At 45.1% G+C, this 22,867-nt stretch overlaps 1 protein-coding gene across 10 annotated transcripts; it reads left to right on the forward strand.

The window, feature by feature from the left end:
* Positions 1-457: 457 nt before the first annotated feature.
* On the forward strand, positions 458-22,278 carry Nfya (nuclear transcription factor Y subunit alpha). 10 transcript variants are annotated; one of them, XM_057751650.1, is made up of 10 exons: positions 458-592; positions 8,868-9,009; positions 10,393-10,479; positions 13,876-14,022; positions 16,118-16,249; positions 16,535-16,640; positions 17,557-17,723; positions 18,024-18,197; positions 18,868-18,969; positions 19,800-22,278. In XM_057751650.1, the coding sequence occupies exons 2-10, from the start codon at positions 8,935-8,937 to the stop codon at positions 19,851-19,853; spliced, it is 1,044 nt and encodes a 347-aa protein (XP_057607633.1). In that variant the 5' UTR covers positions 458-592; positions 8,868-8,934; the 3' UTR covers positions 19,854-22,278. The 10 variants fall into 10 exon arrangements, with proteins under 10 accessions (XP_057607633.1, XP_057607638.1, XP_057607635.1 ...); XM_057751655.1 differs by having other exon boundaries at positions 17,575-17,723; XM_057751652.1 differs by having other exon boundaries at positions 10,393-10,476.
* Positions 22,279-22,867: the final 589 nt, after the last annotated feature.

Below are 22,867 nucleotides of genomic sequence, written 5' to 3' on the forward strand. Positions count from 1 at the left end.
TGAGCCTCTCTAGCTAGCTAGCTAGCCGAGCCCGCTCTCAATGGTAAAGGTTTCAGAATTTCCGGCGGTTATCTCCGTAGTCCGCCGCCGCCGCTCAGGCGTGCGTACCAAGAAGCCGACCCCGCCTTGAGAAGAGGAGCGCTTGCGCATTTGGCCTCAGGGGGTGTGTCCCGGTAGCCGCTTAGAAATGGGTTTGCAGTTGGGGGAAAGAAAAGGGGGGCGTATTAGCGCCTGCGTGGTACACCACTCAGGGCAGTGTTTGAGAAACGAGTATGGCGCCTCTAGAACGCGCTTGCGTAGTCCTCCAGCGGAAGGCGGAGTCCAAGCTAGGAAGTGAGTGTGGTCCCTGGGACGCCTGCGCAGTGCTCCCTCTAGGGGGCGGGGCCAGGCTGGCCGGGGTTATGGGGCGTGGTCTCGAAGGCGCTTGCGCGAAGGCGGTTGGAGGGAGGCCCGATTCCCCTTTGTTCAGATTCGCCATTTTGCGAGGCAGCGGCAGTGGCGGCGGCGGCGGCGGCTGGAGCCTCTGATTGGGTTTCGGGGTCCGGTACTGGAGCCAATCAGCGCGGGCAGCGAACCGGGGGAGCGAGGCACGGTGAGTATGAGGAGCCAATATCCAGCGGCCCAGAGCCGGCCCCAGCGCCCCGATTGGCGGGTCTCGCTGACCACTCAGGAGAGGCCCAGGCGTCCGCCGAGCCCGGGAGTCGAGCCGAGGCTGCCGGAGCTGGGCAGCCGGCAGCCCCGGCTCGGAGCCGGTGGAGGCCCGCAGGGGCGGCCTGGCGTAGGGATGGCACCTTGGAGCCAGGCTCCTCTCCGGGTGCGGGTGGCGGATGCACCGCTGCTCCCCGATCCTCGGGTCCCGGGAGGGCAGGTGGCCGACCGACCCGCCACGGTCCGTGGCAGTTTCTACGGGTCGTTCCAGCCTTATCCTACTACCCGTCCTTGTGTCCCCACGTTCCGGGCCCCGGTGAGGCCCGCATCCCCTGAGCCCCGAGGCGGTCGGGACGGCAGGTCTGAGCGCGGCCAGTCGGGGACGCGCAGCGCGGCCTCCGAGACCCTTCCCGGGGCCGTTAGCGCGCTCGCCGCGCCCCTCCTCCCGGCCCGCCACCCCGGGGCTCCGGCCCGCCGCCGTTACCACCCCTTTCTGCTCGTCATTTCCTCTCCTCCCGCCCCGCTCGGCTGCCCGTGCCGGCACACCTTCGTGCTGGAGCCTGACCAAGCGCTCTTCCTCTTTTCGCTTGGCGCCTTAGTGTTTGGAACCTCGCTCTTGTGAGACTGACAACCTCATGCATTCTTAATGACCGGACCCACGTCCGTGTGTCCTGTGAGCTCCCTCCCTTTGATGCTCTCTGGTTCCGATTTTCTTTAGCCTTTTGTGGCAGTTCGTGTGAGGGTCCACTCAGCTCAGCCCATTTGTGTCTGGTTTTTCTACCACACTTTCGAATCCCGTGTGAACGTTTTCTCAACAGTTGTTTAAAAACTTACATGCCGATTATTTTTCCATCGGGCAGCAGTCTTCGGTGTGCTGCCAGCCTGTAGTCTTTGGCGGGCATCACCCAAGTACTATAAGGGAGAGAGGGGAGAGGTAGGAAGCACGCCCGCTCGGCGGAGATTGGCTGGTGAAAATCAATACTTAGGGGTTAGTGTTCTGTCGGGGTCTAGTGCAATACCGGGAAATGCTGTTTGCACGAAGAAGCCAGCCAGTTTTCATCCGCACGCTTTGGTTGGGCGGTGGAGGGTTGTCCTCCGCTAGGAGAGCGTATGCAGGCAGCAGATAGTGCTGTTGGGTGAAGAAAGGGCCAGTAGCACTGAGAGTTTAGGCGGGAAAGTCCAGTTTGTAAAGCTCTTGCAGATATCACAAAGGAGTCTTTGGAAACACTTCTGACTGGAGCTTAGAAGTGTTGGAGAGGGACTTTTCTCCCCAACGTTGGGGAGAAAACGTTCCCGACCTAATGATTTAATCTCATAATAATAACTGATTGGGGCTGGGGAGCGGATGGGGAAGAAAAGGAAATTTTTCTCTGGGAGAGGGACGTTCTTACTCAGGCCAAACATCAGTTGTTCTTAGCTTAGGTGGAGCCAGCCTTCTGGGTGTGGCTTCTTTAGCACATTTGCTGAGCTCTTAACTGGTGGGTTTGAGTCTTCCTTCTGAAGTGAAACAACCTGTAATTCACTTTCGAGGAAGTTTTTCTTTGTTTAAGTTGTTTATTTCTTTATGTTCTAGTCGGCTTTTCTATTACTGTGATAAGCACCACACCAAAAGCAGCCTGGGGAGGCTTATTTCATTTCCCAGTCCATGAAGGGAAGTCAAGACTCAAAGTTAGAATCATGTTTTATTATCTAAGTTCATGGTATATTGTTAGTGGAGAAAAGGAGCATATTTGGAGCCTTCAAAGGCCTTAGTCTGGTCTTTGCCTGTGATTGTCAAGTCTCACGGCCTGTGTTGATGTTATGCTTATTGTAGTTGCATTTCTGAATGTTTCAGCTTTTGAATAACTTCAGATAGATTACCTTTCTAAGTGCTGGCCAACTGCATCTTTGCCTTCTAAATGGGCAGGGTATATGCTATGGAAGAATGCTTCAGAGACCAGAATGAATCCATTCTCATCCATATTCATTTATATTCTCACTTTCAAAAACACATTCAAAATTTTGTGGAAGAGCTAGACAGACTAAATCCAGCTGGCTCACTTTTGTCATAATCTTGGGCAAAGAAGTGCTTGAGGAAGGTAGTGTGTCAGATTGCAGAACAGTTCTGCTGGCTGAAGTGGCAAAAGCAGGTGCCTGAAGCTCCACTGGGGCCAGGAAGCAGACACCATGCGCAGCCTGAATGTCATGCTCCAAGCTCCATTGCTCCCTTATTAATGCAGAATGGCTACTATATTTGGAGCCTCATCTGCTTTTGCCCTTCAAAGTACAGTAGGCTCCAATGGCTTAAGAGGGAAGCATTTGTATCAGCAGGATAAACTAGTGAGGTCTGAATGATACTTGTTAACCATTCTTGCCCATCAAAGCTCTGTTTTGCATTTTAATCTGATAAGATGAAGATTTATGGATACTTAGCCAAGAAGAAAGCCTTATGGGAAGGGGATTTAGGGCCAGTGGATGTATTGAAATACAGAGAATGTTAATATCTCTGTTTTCCACATCAAAGTGTAAGCACCGTATATGTCTATATTTTTGGTGAGTTTTAAAAGCTCTACACACACAAGTGCATGCACACATACCAAAAGGGGAAATGTCACTTTCCCTAGTAGAGCCACTTATTTTGACTGATTTCCTATTGCGCCTGAGGTCTCTAAAGAAACAACTCATTCAACTGGCTCAGAAAAGCCTGGTGTAAAAATCTGCAAATGTAAACATCTTTTCATCTGATGACATCAATATCCTGAATGTAGAAAGAACTCAGAAATTAAAAACCAAAATAATCTAAGATATAGTTCTCCAAAGATTACAAATAGCCTGTAGATGTATGCTGTATGCATAAAAAAACAAAACAAAAACCATACTGAGCTGCCAGGAAAATGCAGATCAAAACTATACTGTAATTTCTTTCACTCCGAGCCGGGCGGTGGTGGCGCACACCTTTAATCCCAGCACTCAAGGAGACAGAGGCAGGTGGATCTCTGTGAGTTCGAGACCAACCTGGTCTACAAAAGCTAGTTCCAGGACAGGCTCCAAAGCTACAGAGAAACCCTGTCTCGAGAAAGAAAAAAAAAAAATCTTTTCACTCCAATCAGAGTAGCTGTCAACGAAGAAAATAGAGGATGCTACCATGCACCTTTAATCCCAGCACTCGGGAGGCAGAGGCCAGCGGAAGCCAGCCTCGTCTATAGAGTGAGTTCCGGGACAGCCTGGGAACCCTGTCTCAAAAAAAAAAAAAAAAAAAAAGGAAAAGAAGAGAATGTTGAGGATGGGAGCAGCTCTTAAACATCATAGATGGGAATATAAACTAATTCAGCCACTGAGAGATGTGTCTGTGCGTGTGAGAGAGTATGTGAGAAGGTGGGCTTACAGGTAGTCCAGCTAGTCCAACAATGACTGCCTACCAGTGGGGTTAGTGAGTCCTCAAAGCTGCATTTCAGATGGGCTTCATATATGCCAGAATCTCCGAGAAGTAGGCTGTAACGCCAATGAAGGAATGGACTTGCTAGCAAGGCCAAGCAGACAAAGAACAAAGCTTTCTTCTTCCGTGTCATTCATATAGGCTGCCACTAGAAGGTGTGGTCCAGATTAAAGGTGGCTCTTCCCACTTCAAATGATTTAATTTAGAAATCTCACAGATGTACCCAGTTGCTTTGATTTTAGTTAATGCCAGATGTAATCAAGTTGATGCAAAGAATAGCTATCACAGTGTGTAAGTTCTTGAAAAACTAAGAATAGAACTACATGATCCTGCTATACCACTCTTGGGGGTACACCTGAAGAAAGCAGAATCGGCAGATACTAAAGGCGCTGTACTTTATTGCTGTGCCTTCTTTCACAACCTCCAAGTTAAGGAATCCCTGTAGGTGCCAATCAGTGAGTAATTGGATAAAGAAAAGCGTTTGTATACTCAATAGAATATTATACATTAAGAACAGAATTATGTTTTAAAGGAAATGACTGGAATTGGAACATCACAGTAAGGGAAAGAAGGCATATTCAGAACCACAAATACCAAATATGTTCTCTCATGTGCATACTCTAGATAAAGTCAAAGACAAAAAGAGGGGGATTATTTGTAAAGAGAAACATGGGGTCAGTGTTTAAAAACCATTGTTTTATACAATGAACACATGCTAATAAAGTAGGGATTAAATTTAGTTAAGTTGCTATTTATATTCCCATTGTAAGTCCACTGTAACCCACACTAAAGGCGTAAGTGCTCTATTTTGGTTATTCCTTGGTTTTTCGAGACAGAGTTTCTGTGTGTAACAGTTCTGACTGTCCTGGAACTCGGCTCTGTAAACCAGGCTGTCCTCGAACTCACGAGCTCCGCCTGCTTCAGTCTCTTGAGCACTGGGATTAAAGGTGTATGCCTGATTATATGTTGAGTATTTTCCCCAACATTCTAGTGTTGAAATTTCTAGACAGTAAATTGGAAGAGTATTATGATGAATACTCGTGTACCTATTACTTACATTCTATCATTAGCATCTGCCGTATTAAATGCTGAGTCATTTCCACCTATTTTGTTAGTTTCTTTTTTGAGATAGGGTTTCTCTGTAACAGCCTGGAACCCACTCTGCAAGCCAGGCTGGCTTTGTACTCACAGAAATCCGCCTGCCTCTGCCTCCGAGTGCTGGTATTAAGGCATGTGCCACCAGCCACCTGGCTTATTCTTTTGAGTAAGTTACTACTGGAGGAAAACACTTAGGATATAGACATAGAAAAGAATGGCTTTCCATTACTAAGTACTGGGGACTGATCAGTCCCAACCTTGCTTGCCTTCTGAGATCAGACAAGATCAGGTATGTCCAGGGCTACCGGTATGGATAAGAACATTCTGAATAGGACCCCAGTGGCATTGGAAGTAATCTTAAGAATTGACAAATGGGGTTATGTGAAATTAAGGTTTAGCAAAGTAAATACCCTGCAGAATGAAAGTTTTAGCATACTACTTCAGATAGGGGGTTAATATCTGCAAAATTATTTGTTTGTCAGAGGCAATTGCTCATCCTTAGGGTTGCTGTCCTCCTTTGAGGCAAGGTCTCTCATTGGTATAGGGCTCACCAATTAGGCTGGACTAGAGCCCCAGGGGTTGTGCTGTCCCTGCCTTCCCAGCTCTGGCTTTATAAACTCACCACCACACCCAGAGTTCTGGACATTCTGGGATCAAGCTCAGGTCTCATGCTCATGAGGCCAATACTTTACCAACTGAACCCTCTCCCCAGCCCAAGAGTTACAACAATTAAACACCAGAAGAAAAGAACTGCCAGTCAGTAGGTAGTCTCTACAGTTCTCAGAACAGAGGGCCAAGGTTTTTCAACGTGACCAACAGTTTCCTTAGCCACCAGGGTAATGTAAATTAAAACTTACCCCATCCCTCCTTCTCACCTGAGTCAGAATGGCTCACATCCAGAAAATAAAGACCCACAAATGCCCTTGAGGATATAGGGAAGAAGAACCTTATTTATTGACACTGCTGTTTGTGGAAATGAGTGTGGGGGTATCTCAGGATTAAAAAGATCTAGCATGTGTCCCAGCTATACCACTTCTAGGCATGGACCAAAGGACTCTATGCTATCTCAGAGATACTTGCACATTCATATTTACTGCTGTTCTGTGTATAATAACAAGGAAATGAAACCAACCTAGATGGGCCACCAACAGAATGGATAATGAAAATCCCATGCATATGCAGCATAGAATTTTATGCAGCAATAAAAAAATGAAATCTGCAAGAAAAGCAGATAAATCTGGAAAGTGTTTTGTGATGGATATTCTTGTTTATCAACTTGACTGTGTCTAGAATTAACTAAAACCCAAGTGAGTGGGTACACCTGTTAGGAATTTTTCTTGCCTGAATCATTTGAAATCCAGATCTTTTGAGGTAGGAAGAGCCAACTTCAATCTAGGCCACACCTTCTGCTGGTGGTAGCCTATATAAAGGACATGGAAGAAGGGAGCTTTTGCCTGTTCTTTGCCTGCTTGCTCTTGCTCCTTCGCTGACATGGAGTCTACTTCTCTAAAATTCCTAACCTATACTGAAGACCAGCTGAGATGTCCATCCTCATGGACTGAGTAACTACTAGATTCTTGGGCTTCTTGTTGGTAGACAACCATTGTTGGACTAATTGGGCCACGACCTATAAGCCACTCTAATAAACCTCCTACCATGTATGGATTCGTTCCACTCTGTTCTCCAGAGAAACCTGACTAATGCATTACACAAGAGAAGTCTAACTCAAGAAAACCCATACGTTCTCCGTCCTAGACCGTAGGCAGTCCTACCTTTGCTTGTGAATATGGATAAGAGAATGTTTGTGTGGGTAGAGATCATATAACTGGGAAGGGCACAAGAGGGGTAGAAGCGGTGCTAAATGTCAGCATTTGGGCACACTGAATATTGTTAGGTACTGTTCCGTTTCTAAGAAACTCCTGAAGTAATGAGCCAGGAAAGGGTCGTTCGGGCTAACCATTTAGGCTGTGCTGCAGAATGAGTATACAAAGAATAGTATATATAGGATTTGGTGCTAAAGAAGTTTTAGACACTGGTATAGGCCATGGAACACCCCATGTAAATAGGCTCTGCTATACCAATTTTTAAACTGTTGTGGTGGTACCATTTCTTTGTGTTAATTATGGACTACAGCATAACTCTCAAAGCTTTGCTAGAGCTTTCCTACTTAGTGCTACTTGATGGAGTTTGAAACAGGGTCTCACTGTGTATCCTGGCTGGAATTCTGAAAAGAGAACACCTGTCCTTGAACTCAAACCTATCTGCTGGGTTAAAGGCATCATGGTGCCCAGGAAGTTTTGAGATTATGTTTTTAGTAGTCATGATGCTGTATATGTTTATGTGTTTGTTTGTAGCCAGTCTCACTCTAGCTAGGTTGTCCTGGAATATACTATGTAAGACATCAGTAGTCTTACCTCAGTGGAGATTTTGGTAAGCAAAATATTTGAACTACTTTCTCAGTAAGTAACAAACCTCCAGCTTGAGGTCGTTTTTGGTATATGTAGCTCAGGAGAGTAGCATATTTGGATGCAAGTGTGTGATACAAATTCTCTAAGGTTGATCTGCTGCCTTGAGAGCAGGCCTTGCAACAAAAGATGGCTTAACAGTGCTTCTGAGTGTTACTCTGCTGTGGGACAATGGTCTGTGTCCTGTCAATTATATTCTAAATTAACGCTGATTGGCCAGTAGCCAGGCAGGAAGTAGAGGTGGGGCAACGAGAATTCTAGGTAAAGGAAAGTTCTTTCTGCAGTTTCCTTACTCAGCCACAGAAGAAGCAAGATGTGACTACCTTGCTGGAAAAGGTACTGAGCTACATGGCTAGCATAGACAAGAATGTTGGGCTAATATAAGTTATAAGAGGAAATCAGAAGCCTGAGCTAAAGGGCCAATCAGTTTATAACTAATGTAGACCTCTGTGTGATTTCTTTGGGACTTAACAATTGCAGGATCCAGGCAGGACAGAAAACCTCAGACAGCATTACTCTGGTAATATTGAAAGGTGATCACTTTTACATGCTTAACTGGATTGAGAAACAACAAATTAGTGTGTCTGGGCGTGTTGCTTATAGGGGATTGCATCCTAAGGGCTCTTGGTACATTTATATGATGCCATTATTGGTAGATGGGGCCTAGTTGGAAGAAGTGGGTTACTGAGGGGAGTATGTGTTCTTGGGAACTATATCTTACCCTGGCCTTTTAAGAGTATTCATTTCTGTGTCCTGTCCACCATGGTGTGAAATATGCTTCTCAACCTCACACACACCCACAGTGGACTAAAATCCACTAAAACTGGGCCTAAAAAACTAATTTTCGGTCACAGCATCACAGAGATGTCTAATATACAAGGTAAGTTGCCAGGAAAAAATAAGTAGAAGCATTTTTTAAATGTGAAAATACAATACCATGTGTTTTGTTTGTTTGGTTGGTTAGTCTTTTTGAGGAAATTTTTTATAGCCCAGGCTAGCTAGTTCAAACTCTCAGCCTTCTGCCTCAGCCTCTTCAGTGCTGGGATGGCAGATGTTTACCACCAGCCTAACTATAATGTTTTATGACTGTGCTATATAGTCCTCTTTTTTAAATTGAATATATAAACATCTTTTGTTGACTTTCATATTAATGTGGCATATAGTTAGAAAATAAATTATTGTGTCATAAGAGAGCCTTTACTAATTGACTCATTTAGGTTTTCTCCTTCCCTTTGTAATAGGAGTCCTTACCTGCAGCTGCCTGGAATCTGTAGAGTGAAGCTACAGAACTCTTAACGTGGCCGGGCCATGGAGCAGTATACAACAAACAGCAATAGTTCCACAGAGCAGATCGTGGTGCAGGCTGGCCAGATTCAGCAGCAGGTATGGGAGCGAGTGTGCTTTGACCATCACAGTACTGCGGCTGGTGGTGCAGCGGCGGGTTTTCTCTGGTTACTCTGTGGGCCCTATCAAACCCTGTAAGTCTAGATCTCATGACTTGTGCTGTACTGGGAACCAGTCTGTTGCCCCTTGGCATCTCTTCTTTGTGAAGATCACTTTAAAAGTAGATTGGCCCTTTGTAACTTACTGAAGGAAAGTCAGGACACCTGCTTTACCCTGGGTTCAGTCTACTGTTCCCCTTGTTTATGCTGACTTGTGGTAAAGCAAAGGTGTGTCACAATAGACACACCAATAGTCAGGTTTCAGGCAGTCTGCTGGCCTGTTCTGCCAGAGTTTATTCTGGACAGCTGTAGTTTAATATTAGAATAATATTTGGTGTGATACTCTGGGTGAGTACATATTGAAAAGGAGCTCCTGCTGCTGCCTTTTCCCACAGTACAGTCTACCAGATGTTTGAATTAGTGCACATAAAGCATTTGCCGTGCTTTTATCTGGGTTTATAATAGCGAACCTTCTCTTTTTCTCCCCATTCCTGAGCTTTGGGGAAAAAAAGATATTGTTTTTATTTGATCACAAGCCAAATACTGTTGTCCTGGGCGTGTTTTTTCCTCAGAATAGAGGTTCACTAAGACAGAATAGAGGAAGTATTGGTGGTGAGTTCCAACCCACTGGTTGGCGGGGGGGCTCCTCCACATTGCGGAGATTAGCTGAGCCTGGTAGCTCCCCAGCCTTGCTAGCCTCCTCCTTGTCCTCAGTCTGCTGAGGCACTGGCAGCCTCCTTAGGAAATGGGTCTTGGTGAGGCCTTCTTCAGGGGCAGGGTGGTTTTTGGTGGCTTTCTTCCTGGGAGGCATTCCCCAGGATAAGAAGGAAGTGAGGTGGCTTTCTGAAAACATTGCCTGTAAAGTGGTCAGTCAGTTGAGTGGGAATAAGTCTTCGTTTGGGGATGTAGAAGAGTAGCTTACCAAGACTAGAATTTGGATCACCATGACTAGTTCTTCCTTGGTGATGCTTTAATAACTTTAATAGCACCTGAAATTCTTTGTTGTAGTTTCAAGCCTTTAAGACCTGCTGGTTTTGTTCTTGTGACCCTAAGAAAATGTAGAAATATTTAACATAAATGTCTAGCAATGTGGTAGAGTTCCTGTTTCTGGGAAGAAGGACTGCATTATAAATTTGTATTGTAAGTCACAGAAGTGTGTTGTAAGACCCACTCTGGGGACAGCTTGAAGAGTCTAGAACTCTGAAAGCTCCTATGTGGGGTGAAGCTTTTCAGAGACACTTCCCCCTCCCTCAAGTGATCTCAAGTCTTGAGCTGTACGTTCCCATTCTGATACATTTCAAGCTCTTCATGTTCCTGTTCTCAGCAGCAGGGTGGTGTCACTGCTGTCCAGTTGCAGACTGAGGCCCAAGTGGCATCCGCCTCAGGCCAGCAAGTCCAGACCCTCCAGGTAGTGGTGCCCTCTCTGATTCTCTGTGAGCACTGCATGAACATTGCCTGTCTGCTGCTGTTTATGTTTGGATCTCAAGTTGAATGGCAAAGTCGCATGCCTTTTGTGCTGCTAACCTGTCTCTCGGGCCAGCATGCCAGTGTCCCATGCCAAGATAAGTCTGGTGACTGCTGTGTCTGTTTTCTGAGAAGTATGTGCTAAGTGTGTTGCTTTAGAAGTACCAGGAAGCAAGCAACAGGAAGGCCTTATACAGGTGGCTTTGGAGCTTACTCAATACTCAGATGCCTATCCCACCACTTGGTAAAGTTTCATGGATTGTACTGCACTGGAGAAGTGGGTACACACATGGACAGACTTGACTGCACTATTATGTTTTGTTTTCGTTAAAAGTGCAGCTTGACTGTTAAACATCCATTGCACTGAGCAAAGTTTTTCTGAGAACTGAATAACCTTTCCTGTATCATTAGGAGCTCTGCAGAGATGATTGCTTATCTTTTTGATGGGCATATTTAAGTGCTAGCATAGGTCATGGTGGTAATGCCTCCTGTCCCAGTGCTTGGGATATGGAGGCAGAAAGAGTGAGAGTTTGGGACCAGGTTGGGCTCTTTTAAAAAAAACAAAGCACAGGTTACATTGATAAGCTAAAAATCTAAAACAGACTGGAGTTAACCAATGCTGATGCTGTTCTTCAACACCATGCATGGTCAATTAAATAGCCCAGATTCTTTTGAGAGTAGCAGCATTGGTCGCTTTTGGGTCCATTGAGAGCTGAAGGTTTTGAGAAGTTGGCAAGATTCAGATGCCTGCTTTCCCTGTCTTCCTTCCCGGAATTGGAATGACTTAAGTGGGACTTCCAAAGTCAAACTAGCATCTCACTTTATAGCAAGTGCTGCTGAGATCCTTTTGGAGATGACCACTCCTTCCTGTAAACCAGTGGTTCTCAACTTCCTGATGCTGTGACCTTTACTATAGCTCCTCAAGCTATGGTGACCCCAACCATAAAATTATTTTGTTGCTACTTCATAACTGTAACTTTATTACTACTATGAATCATAATGTAAATATCTGTGTTTTCTGATAGTCTTACGTGACCTCTGTGAAAGTCATTTGACCCCATGGGGTCGTGACCCCACAAGTTGAGAGCCACTGCTGTAAGGACTTGACCCTTTCAACCCTGCCACTTAGTAGTGTTTGGTGATGTCACGTGGCCAGTTCTACACATAAATTAAGAAGTTGATTTTGTCTGTCTTCCTGAACAGTTGAATTTCAGTGGGTGTAGCAGCTTTCTATTCCTGCTTGCTTCATCCTTGTAATACATGAAATGGTGTCTGGGATTGTCATTAACTACCATAGAATGGGAATGTGACATGCTCTTAACTGTGTGGCTTCTGTCTCATGCATGAGTCCTTGTGATTATCTGTTGTAGACACAGTGAGCTCTTCAGAGTCTCAAATCCTTTATCGCATGCATATATAGCATGTTAGTGGGGGGGGGGTGATGGATAATCAGAAATTTATTGTCTTAAATTTATGTCACCTTTGGGGATTGTTGGCTATGCAAGTGTAGAGACATAAGTTTGGATCCATAGAATTCACATAAATATGTGAGTTTGCCCCTATAACCCAAGAACTGGGTGGCAGAAACAGGCAGAACCTGGGGCTAGCTGGCTAAATCAGGGGAGACTGTCTCAAAGCAACAAGGTGGCATGCAGTAAGAGATGATAACCAGTGTCAGCTTGTGGCATCCACTTTCACACAGGGGAACAGCCCACAGTAACAGCACAGCCATGTCGGCTAAAGAAGCTCTAGATTGCATTGCAATGGAAGTGATGGGAATTTTCCTCTGTAAGTCTCATCATTTTAGAAGGATTTTAAATAGTTCTCTCTCTTACTCCTCCAGTAAGGCTTCTGATACATTTCATAACACAGCACCTGACAGCATTGGTGTAGCAAAGGGGGTTTTAAATGGGGAATTAATAGAAGAGAATGTGAGCAGATAAGCCATAAAGTCTTTAAAAATCACCAGTTTCTCAGGGGATAGCCCTGAGGTTGAACTACTCCTGATGGTTCTGATGGAGATTGGTAGTGGGAGAGCCTAACCATTTTATCTAGGGCAGATTAATCAACTGAACAGTTCACTGATACTGTTGGAATGGACTGCTACTGGAACTAAGAACGAGTATTTTAGTCTGCTGGGTTACAATAGTTCCTTCAAGCAAAGACAGTCTGCAGCAAGAGTTTTTGAGTTTGTCCTGTTACTCATCCCCAATTCCAAAGCAACTTCTGTCTGGACCGTTCTCTCTGAGTTTACACATTGGGGTTCAAGAGGTGACAGCACGTGCAGTGACTTCTTTCTGGAGTGGTCTTTTGAAGCAGAAGACTTGAAGAGTGGAAATCATCACACACCATAGCTATCTGATTTCAGTCTCATTGCTTCTGATAATTAAAATAAGTATGCAGATATTTAAGATGCAGAACTCTACTATGATGATCACAGACTGACTAGAACCTATTTCTGGAGAGTCTTGCTTGGCTTGATTTTGAGGCAGGGTCTTTTATCAGGCTTACCTAGAGCTTACTGTGCAACTCATCTGTTCTCAAACCCATGCTTCTGCCTCAGCTTCCTGAGTGCTGGAATTACTAGCCTGCCCAGTCCATGAGTCTTTAGTAGTAGACTCCTTAAGTAGCAGCCATTCTTGGGCTCCTTGGAGTCAAGTGAAGGTGAGTGTTTAGGTTTCCCTTTTGTGTGAGGCCCAGGAGGAACCTTCAAGTGAGCTTTCAGAACTCTTCCTATTCAGTCTCTAGAGGCTGTACTTTGATTCACTTCTCAGTTCTCACCATCATTACCTCTCTCATTGCTGCTTTCCCAGCCTTTACCAGAAACCATTCCTGGGTATCTGTTTGAGAAGGAAAACTAGTCTTGGTTTTAAATTCAGCCTGGTTTTGGTGATTAATACCTGATTTATTGAGATTTTCCAGACTCTATAGATAGGTTCCATTAAGCAGAGCGTCTGAAGTTAGTTCTAGCGCCCACGTGGCAGCTCTTAATCACCTGGAACTCAAGCCCCGGGGATCTCACACCCCACCCTCTGCAGCATATGCATATAATCTATACTCACACTCACATTCAAACAGACATGGTGGGGCTGGCGGGGGGGGGTGGGTAAAAAAGGCTGACTTTCAGGACCAGGCTTAATCTCTACTTGGAAGTCAGAGGCAGGAGGATCTGAGTTCAAGGCCAGCTAGCACTACATAGAAAGACCCTGCCTTGGGAAGAAAAAAAGAACTGATTTTCCTAAGTCTGTCTTGCCAAACAGGACAGTTCCAGTGACAGTGATTGTCTTGGTAAAGCCAGTTGTGTCTTGCACTGTTTCATTGTTGGTGTTTTATTCCATTCTAGGTTCAGGGGCAGCCATTAATGGTACAAGTCAGTGGAGGCCAGCTAATTACATCAACTGGCCAGCCCATCATGGTCCAGGCTGTGCCGGGTGGACAAGGCCAAACTATCATGCAGGTACCTGTGTCTGGAACACAAGGTTTACAGCAGGTGAGGGTCTTTTTAAAGTACTTAGACTGTACACCAGTGAAGTCTGGTATGACTATGGGTGGTGTATATATCTGTGTGTGTACAGGTTTACATTACGAATGGGGGCCAGGGGTCAGTGTCACGTGTCTTCACATTGGTTTAGCCAGCTTCCAACGTTTTTAACTGAGTTTTGTAGTATTTGAGAGTCCTTAAGAAAACTTGGGCAGTATATAGCCTAACAGAAAGATCCAAGAATGTCTCTAAGACGGGGGCTGTGTTCAGCAGTTAGTCACCTGGAGAGTTGCGGAAACTTGAGGCTGTAGGCATGTCCTTTACAGACTCAGTGGGTAGAAACTGAAACCCACCTAGCTGAAAGTAACTTCCCGGCTGCTAGATCTGTGAAGCAAAGCTCAAGAGGTCAAGGAACAGTGACCGAATGATAACAAAGCTGGTGGGAAGGGAGATGGGGTCTGCAGGTGGGCCAGGGTGATAACTTGGTTTAAGTATCTGGGCACTCTGACTTTTGGGTTGGGGGTATTCTTGAGTATAAAGTACTTGAAATTTTGAGTTGTAGGGCATTCCTAAATGCTTTCTCATTGAATCTTTAGAGGTTTTGTATCCAGTAGTCAAGGAAAATAGGATTCTGTACATTGAGCAAACTGTTAAGGCTTTTTCCCCTTTTGTCAATTTACAAGATTTCAAAGAAAACCTTTTAAAACTTGTCAAGTTTCTGATAATACTCTTGGTAAGTGACGATAGCAGTTAAGAAGGGGAACTAGGTTCAGGTACCACATATGATCTTGTGCTTTCCATATTTGCTCTGTGAGGTCTGGCACTCCAAAACCTGTAAGCAAAGAAAGCGGGAAGAGGTAGATGAACTAATGGCAGTGCTAAGTGATGGTGAGGGGTTTGGAACTGAATAGGAATATAATATGTCACATCACCTTATCTATCTACTGCCGTGTAACACAATGATTACAACAAGAAGCATTTTGTCACCTTTTTCTGGCTCACAGTTTAAGGGTACCAGTCCATGGTGGGGAAGACATGGCAGCAGGAGCACAAAAACGCCTTATGTAGCATCTGCAGTCGGGAGGCAGAGTAATGGATGCTGTTGGTCAGCTGACTTTATTCTGTTTTCACTCAGTTCAGGACCCCAACTCATGGAATGCCACTTGCAGTTAGGATAGGTTTTCCCACCTCAGTTAATCTAAGCTAGAAATCCCTTAAGCGGCATGCGTAGTGCTTGTTTCCATAGTGATTCTTTATCCAATCAAATTAATGATTGTACATTTCAGTTTCTGTGGATCAAGAATCTTGACAGCCTATCTCTGTCTCTCTTAAGAACCTGATCAAAGTGTTGACCTTGACTGCCATTAGCTTAACACTTGCCTTGGAAAGAATATATTTTTGAAAGTTCTTTTATTCATTTGTAGAGCACTGAAGTATTTAAGCAAATGTACTTTTAAAAAAAATAACCATGCCAACATTTTTTTTAATGAATACCAATTCTGTAATTATTGATATCCCAAACAGTGTTCAATATTATTTGATAATCAGAAAAATAGAAATAAACTTTTCAATAATTGATAGCTGATATTAGAACAAGACTCCTGTCCTTCAAAGTATTTATTACTCTGTTGTAATTTTGGGAGATAGGGTCTCGTGTAGCTCAAACACTAGCCTCAAACTCACTGTGATCCTGAGGCTGGCCTTGTATTCCTGATCATTTTGCTTCTGCCTCCCAAGTTGTAGAATTACAGGCGTGTGCCTCCACATACTTCCTGGTCTCTACAGGAATTTATTCAGCTAGTTTGCAGAAACCTAATGTGTGAGTCTGAGAGATGGCTCAGCAGGAATGAATACTAGGTGTTCTTCCAGAGGACTCAGATTTGATTTCCAGTACCCACATAGTGGCTCATAACTATCTGTAATTCCATTTCCAGAGTATCTGACTCCCTCTTCTGGCCTCAGTGGCACTAGGCACGTACATGGTGAATATATGCATGCAGACCAAACATCCATATACATAAAATAAAAATTAAAAATAAAAGCAAAAATAAGGAACCAAAGGAGTCATGTTGATGCCAATCTTTTTGTGTATTGTATTCCACAGATACAGTTGGTCCCTCCTGGTCAGATCCAGATCCAGGGTGGGCAGGCTGTGCAGGTACAAGGACAGCAGGGTCAGACCCAGCAGATTATCATTCAGCAGCCACAGACTGCAGTCACTGCGGGGCAGACTCAGGTGAGTTGAGCAGTAAGCTACCTAGTTCACATCAAATGTGAATGCAGGGGCTGGGTGATGGTGGTACATGCCTTTAATCCCAGCACTCGAGAGGCAAAGGCAGGCGGATCTCAGTGAGTTGGAGGCCAGCCTGGTTTACAAGAACTAGTTTCAGGACAGGCTTCAAGGTCACAGAGAAACCCTGTCTTGAAAAAAAAAACATGAATGCAGAAGAAAGCTATCAAAAACATGCTTGGGTTCTCTTGAGTCTTTGGCATCTGTTGAGTATGTCATTGTTTTCTACAGACACAGCAGCAAATTGCTGTCCAGGGACAGCAAGTGGCCCAGACTGCTGAAGGGCAGACTATTGTCTACCAGCCAGTTAATGCAGATGGCACAATTCTCCAGCAAGGTAAGCTGCTGTTATTGCCCTGGAACTTTGCAGGGCATTCGTTTGAGCCTTAGAGACCTGTGAGTGCTTCAGAGTTGTTGTGAAGTCCACACCACATTTAAACAGCAGGGTTCCCACCACCTCCGGTGATTGTCAGTTCTTGTCACCATATATGACCAACCCATTGATGCTTATTGGTCAGCATTCCTACAGTTTAGTTCTAGGCCTCTGATCTGATCATATAGTTGTTTAAGAGGACCTCTCTCCTAGCTAAGGCCATGTAAACACACAGAAGTGTGCCCTAGGAAGAGATGCATACACATAAGAAGTCTAGACTTGGCTTGGGCAGAGTCATGCTCACAATAGACTGCAATACTTTAAGTCCAGAGAAGTCATCTCAGTCAGATTCCACAATGGTTTGGTCGAGACCAAGACTTTGCAGTGTACTAGATGCAGAGGGTGCACTAGCTGTGTGTTATTCATATAGGAGGGAGCCAGGCTGGACTGAGCCCTGGCGAGGCCTCTTCCCGTGTGGAAGGAAGAGCATAGAAAAGCAGCAGTGGCAGCTGTGTTGGTAGTGGGAATGGTGCTGCAGTAGGGAGGCCTCCACATCTTCGTGCCCTTTTGATACCCTTGTTGGGATGTACAGTATGGGAGGTTGAAGTATAATTTATATAGACCTGGGTCCTAGGCCATTAACAGAGACTTCCAAAAATGAACTCACACAGACTGCATTAGCAAAATGGAGTAAAGGGGCAGGAGAGGCTGTTTGCTTTCTCTCTGGTGTTTGTTAGTGCATTTTTCCAGGAGAGTATACGAGAGCCAGGTGGAAGGGACTAACTGTCTTCCCTTCTTTCTGTTCCCGTGTGCCTGTTTTTTTTGTTTTGTTTGGTTTGGTTTTTTGTTTTGTTTTGTTTTGTTTTTTGTTTTCTTAAAGTTACAGTCCCTGTTTCAGGCATGATCACCATCCCAGCAGCCAGTTTGGCAGGAGCACAGATTGTTCAGACAGGAGCCAATACCAACACAACCAGCAGTGGACAAGGGACTGTCACTGTGACACTGCCAGTGGCAGGCAATGTGGTCAACTCAGGAGGAATGGTCATGGTAAGGAAAGTGGTTCCCCATTTCTGTTCTCTGACACTGAAACTTTCCATAGGTTCTGTCTCTGAATTGTAAGTTGTTGTTTCTTGTGAAGTTGCTTATGGTTTTAACTTCTTGTAGTTGAACTCTATCCTTCAGGCACTAACAGTGGGCCTCACTCACAAGATGTATAATTCATTCTAATGCCTACCAGTGTCTCAGGCTGTTCTAGACACTGGAGATACAGCAGAAGATAGGTGTGAATGTGTAATTTTATTTAGAATTTTTATGTTACTAATAAGGTCCGGTCTCTTGTTCATGTAGATGGTGCCAGGAGCAGGCTCTGTGCCTGCTATCCAAAGAATCCCTTTACCTGGAGCAGAGATGCTGGAGGAAGAACCACTGTATGTGAATGCCAAACAGTATCACCGCATCCTTAAGAGGAGACAAGCACGGGCTAAGCTAGAGGCAGAAGGGAAAATTCCAAAGGAAAGAAGGGTGTGTATGTCATGGGAAGTGCCAGGCAGGCAGAAAACAGCACAATTGTTCTGCCTGTAACATTGCCTTGAATATGGTGTGTTTCCCTGTCCCTTCCAAACAACAGAATGCAGACAGATTTTCTGTGAGAACAGTGACACATAGTGGCATATAAGCAGGGGGCTTTCCCCCTTTCTCCTGAAAAGCAATCTAGAGGTAACTTGTCCTCGGGACTTTCTCTTATCTACAGCTGCAGTGCTCGTGTGGGTTGTAGTCTGTAATGGCTGTTGAGGCAAAGGGTATAGGAAAGGGGCCCTCTCTTTATAAAGGAACCCATCTGTCACGTTAGCCAACATCTGATAACCCAGTCTAACATACCTACAGATAGCACAGAAACGGTGTCTCCTCCTGACCTGCCATTTACTCGAGCAAACCTCGGTCTGTTGCTGAAGCAGAGGAATGGTCAATGGTAGGAGGACGATAACAATTATTTCCCTCCAGTTCTTTTAACATTCATGTTCTTACAGAGGTTATATGGCCAGCAGCTACCGTACTCTTCTCCAGAGCTTTCTCCATCGTTCAGTCTTCATTGTTCCTTTGACTTTGCCTCTGTCTGAAACTTTTAACAATTGATCCATGCACTTGGTAACTGCTAGCTCTCACTGTTAACGATCTTATTTTCTTTCTTCAGAAATACCTTCATGAGTCTCGGCATCGACATGCCATGGCACGGAAGCGTGGTGAAGGGGGACGGTTCTTCTCTCCGAAAGAAAAGGACAGTCCTCATATGCAGGTAAGGAGAACCTTTCTTTCTCTGCTGCCTGCCTTCTTTTTAGCAGCGATAAACTCCTACATTTAAGGCAACTCACACACACACCCCGCCCCACACGTAGCTTAAGATCCAGATCTGAACAAATGCTCAGTAAATACTGGTTGAGTTAATGGATTTCTTTTGTTGGCTCACTTCACTATCATCAGCATGGATTCTCCGTGTTCTTACTGTCTCTTCAGTTGTTCTGTATCAGATAGTGAGGCTTTTGTAGTCTACTCATGGCAGCCTGGATTGCCTGGCCTGTCCACAGGTGACACTGCCAGTATTCCCCTACAGCATGACAGCCTCTCTGTTCTTGTTGCTGTCTGTGCCTGGCTGATTATGAACTGCCAGCTGTAGGCCATTGTGTTAAAGGCTCTCATTCCCCAAGCTGACTGGAGGATCTTGGTAAGTTCCTCAGTCTTTTAGTCCATCTCTTCACCTGTGGAGTAGTTAGGATTCCATTATTTTGAGATCATCATATATAAAATAATGACCCAAAAATACAGCATATCATAGTGTTTGATCTGGGTATGCCCTTAAGGGTAGCACAGGTCAGGATGCTTATGAAAGCGGCACTCTATTAACCATGCAGTGCTTGATGGGGAGCCAGACCAGGTCTTAGTGCTTTTAGGGACTGGGTCTGCTGGCCTCTTCTAGGCTGAGAGAGTTGTATTTAAACTGTGTGTGCAGAAATAGAGATCATTTTGGAGCTTCTGTTTACTCAAAAGTTGTATGGCTTCCCTGGGGGTTAAGTTGTGAGTCAGGAACTCCTATTACTGGTGTAAAGGATTGTTGTGCTGTCTTTGTAGGATCCAAACCAAGCTGATGAAGAAGCCATGACACAGATCATCCGAGTTTCCTAACCACAGGAGGGTGGTAGAGCTGATAAGTCAAGTTCCTCTCCACTCTTTCCACTGCTCCTGGAAATGGACCGACTTCAAATGGGACAATGATGATTGCACTCTGCCCTTTCTCAGGACAGATACTGCTTAGCTCAGTATTACAGCTGCAGTGATGGCTGATGAACTGAAGTTGCAAGCCTTTGTCTCAACCTTTCATTCAGGACCTGTTTCAGACTGTTGGTGACACTGATCTTTTGTGAATTTGGATGATACAAGGAGGTATTTACCAGCCAAGCGATACGTACACAAGCACTTGAGTGGTATAAGGCCAGCCAGTCAGCCATTGCAGTAGGGGAGAGCAGCCTGGTCTGTGGTCAAAGCAGCCATAGCCCATGCCTTTCTGTGGAGTCTACCAGCATCCATCCCCTGGTGGGATGTCGGGCTGGCTGATGCATGGGCACTTTGCACTTGGGTGGCTCCCAAGCAGAGAAGTTTCCTTCATGTTACGACATGGAGCAACAGACTGAGCTGCCGTCTTCTGTCCGTGTGATGAGAGCCTGTCTGCCCACATGCCAGGTTAGTGTTTTTCACTTCGGCAAGAAAGTCCAAAGAGGATAATATGGACTCAGGATAAAAGGATAGAAGACCTCGAGGATCTAAAAGGTACATCACTGAATCTTTCTAGCTCTGACAGTGGTCTGTTCATCCCTGTTAACAGGCCATCTGGGCTATCGTTTGTCCTGGGGCCACTTTAAAGACAGTTTAGAGAGTAAGTGGACCTTGCAGCAGATTTTCCAGGTAGAGAACTTTGCAACATCTGTGCTGAAGGATCGACATTTACAGTTGTTCAACAGAGGCAAACGTAGGATTTTTAATCATGGGCTTTATGACAGTGAGCAGGGAATGGAAGGATCTGTGCATTTCAGTGTAGAGAACAAGTGTCCTGCCTGCCCGAGTGCTGTCACGGAGCATGATTGTCCAGTGGCTGGACACCAGGCATGGCTCTTAAGCTGAAGAAACCACATTCACACTGACAACCTTCTGGCGTGCATAAGAGGGAAGTTGGAGGTGTGCTCCTTATATTGTCTGAAAAGCACTGTTTAGGCAGCTGTCCTGAACACAGACTGAACACTGCTGGAGCTCAGAGTGAAGGAGACTGGGCTCCACCCTTCCTCTGTGCTGGCCCCGAGGGTGAATGCTCTTCCCATGGCAGCTGATTTCCTTGGTGCCAGTTTCCACTGTTTTCTCCTTTCCCTGAGGCCTTGCAGCAAGATTGCACACACATCTGTGCTGTAGGGTTCAGCTACAGATCGGGAAGAAGATTCCTGCAGGGTCAGGAATTCACAGTCCCTGGGGTGAGTTGGGCCTCAGTAATCTTTTCTGGACAAGCACTCTACCACTGAGCCACACACACCCAGCCCGGAATCTGCTGTGCATGCTGAGGCCTGGAGGAGAAAGCCATGGTTGACATTTCAGAAGAGTTAGCTATATGCTCTGCAATCAAAGTCAAACAGTCATTCCAAAGACTTTGGGGGTTGGTTAAAATACCAGTCAAGTCTAAAGACTGGCTCTTTGACTTTGTTCTGTGTTAAAAATGGGAAAGATTTTAACCTTATAAAGGAACATCACAGGTAGACCAGTTTAATCGGAGAAGCAGGAAGTAAGCCATCATTCCCTTCTCCCAGGAATCTTGCCATTTCTCCTGGCTTCCAGATGTAAGAGGGGACTAATCCTTTTTTAGTAAATTCACTAAAAACTTCTGGCTCTTGACATGAGCTATTGGCTATTCCATGAGGGATTTCTGCCTTTGTGGTGGTAAGGATTCTAAAGGAAGGAAGGGTTCAGGGATTCCTCAGACCTAATGTCTAGTGTTTAAGCCAGCACTTGTAGAACGCTATTTATTTGTGTCTGTAAGTTTGTACATAATCTTAACCTCATATTGTTGCTGAGTTTCATTTTGAGGAAGGCAAATTTGAGTTTTATTTCCTTTGAAATAGATGCTTGGGTTTCATGTTTTCACTGCATTGCAGTTAGCCCATGACCCTTTCATTGTGGTTATTCTAGCACAATGTAATAACCCATGGGGGGACTCATTTTTATGGATTTTTGTTTGTTTAATTTAGTTCTTTTTACTTGTTCTTGGAATTGTAGTGATGGCTTCAAAGACACAGAGTGAGTCGGGGAGTGGGCTGCTGGTCTCTGCATCTCTGTACTTCCTGAGGGCTTCTGTTGCAGAATAACTAAGTGTATATATTTTAATTGCACTGGTAATGGGACACACCAGTGTCTAGACACTGCACCAGTAGCCTTTCCTGGCTACAGGGTGCCTGATAATAATGTCTTGATTTTCCTTTGGGACTCAACTATGTAGGTCTCCCCACCAGCAAGGGGAATACAGATGATCATCGATGTCATTGCAACTGTTTTTTAATAAATTTATAAAAATACTAAAAACTGGTTTGACTTTATTTTGTTTGGCTTTTGGGGGGAGGGGTTGTTGCTATTGGTTTGGTTTTTATTGTGTTGGTGGAGGTGCTTTTTGGTTTTGTTTTCTGAGATCTGAACTGGCTTTGTAGCCCAGGCTGGCCTCCAACTCAAGATCTTCCTGCCTTGCCAGGTGTGCACCCCCACTCCCAGCATGGATGACATCTGAGGAATCTGCAGAACCTGTGCCTGGAAACACATTCATGGTGAAGTTGTGGCTTTAGACATAAAGATACCAGGTGCCAGGCTTCTCTGCTTTGTGGTCTCCTAATTTCCCCCTGAAGTGGACATCAAAATAAGTAATCATCTGAGTAGAAATAGCCTCTTTCACCAAAAGAACTCCAGTGTCTCCGCCAAGGTCATTCAGCAAGTTATAAATCGTGCTCCAGAGGACCAGTTTCTCCTGGGTGTGCTCCCTTCTTAGGAAATGATTGTTTTACATTTCAGGAACCAACATGATGCTGTGTTCCTTGAGTGTGGCTTCTAGAAAGCCCATGAGGGTTGGATTGGGTGTGGGAAGCCCACCCACCCACTCCCCATGCAATTAAGGT

The sequence above is a fragment of the Chionomys nivalis genome, chromosome 19, assembly GCF_950005125.1.
Source record: "Chionomys nivalis chromosome 19, mChiNiv1.1, whole genome shotgun sequence".
Lineage (NCBI taxonomy): Eukaryota > Metazoa > Chordata > Mammalia > Rodentia > Cricetidae > Chionomys > Chionomys nivalis.

Excerpts from the sequence above, each read along its gene's own strand:
- Nfya (XM_057751650.1), top strand. The coding sequence starts at position 8,935 with ATGGAGCAGTATACAACAAACAGCAATAGTTCCACAGAGCAGATCGTG. Across the intron at positions 9,010-10,392 it reads CTGGCCAGATTCAGCAGCAG|CAGCAGGGTGGTGTCACTGC; the intron begins GTATGGGAGCGA and ends TCCTGTTCTCAG. Across the intron at positions 16,641-17,556 it reads TGGCACAATTCTCCAGCAAG|TTACAGTCCCTGTTTCAGGC; the intron begins GTAAGCTGCTGT and ends GTTTTCTTAAAG.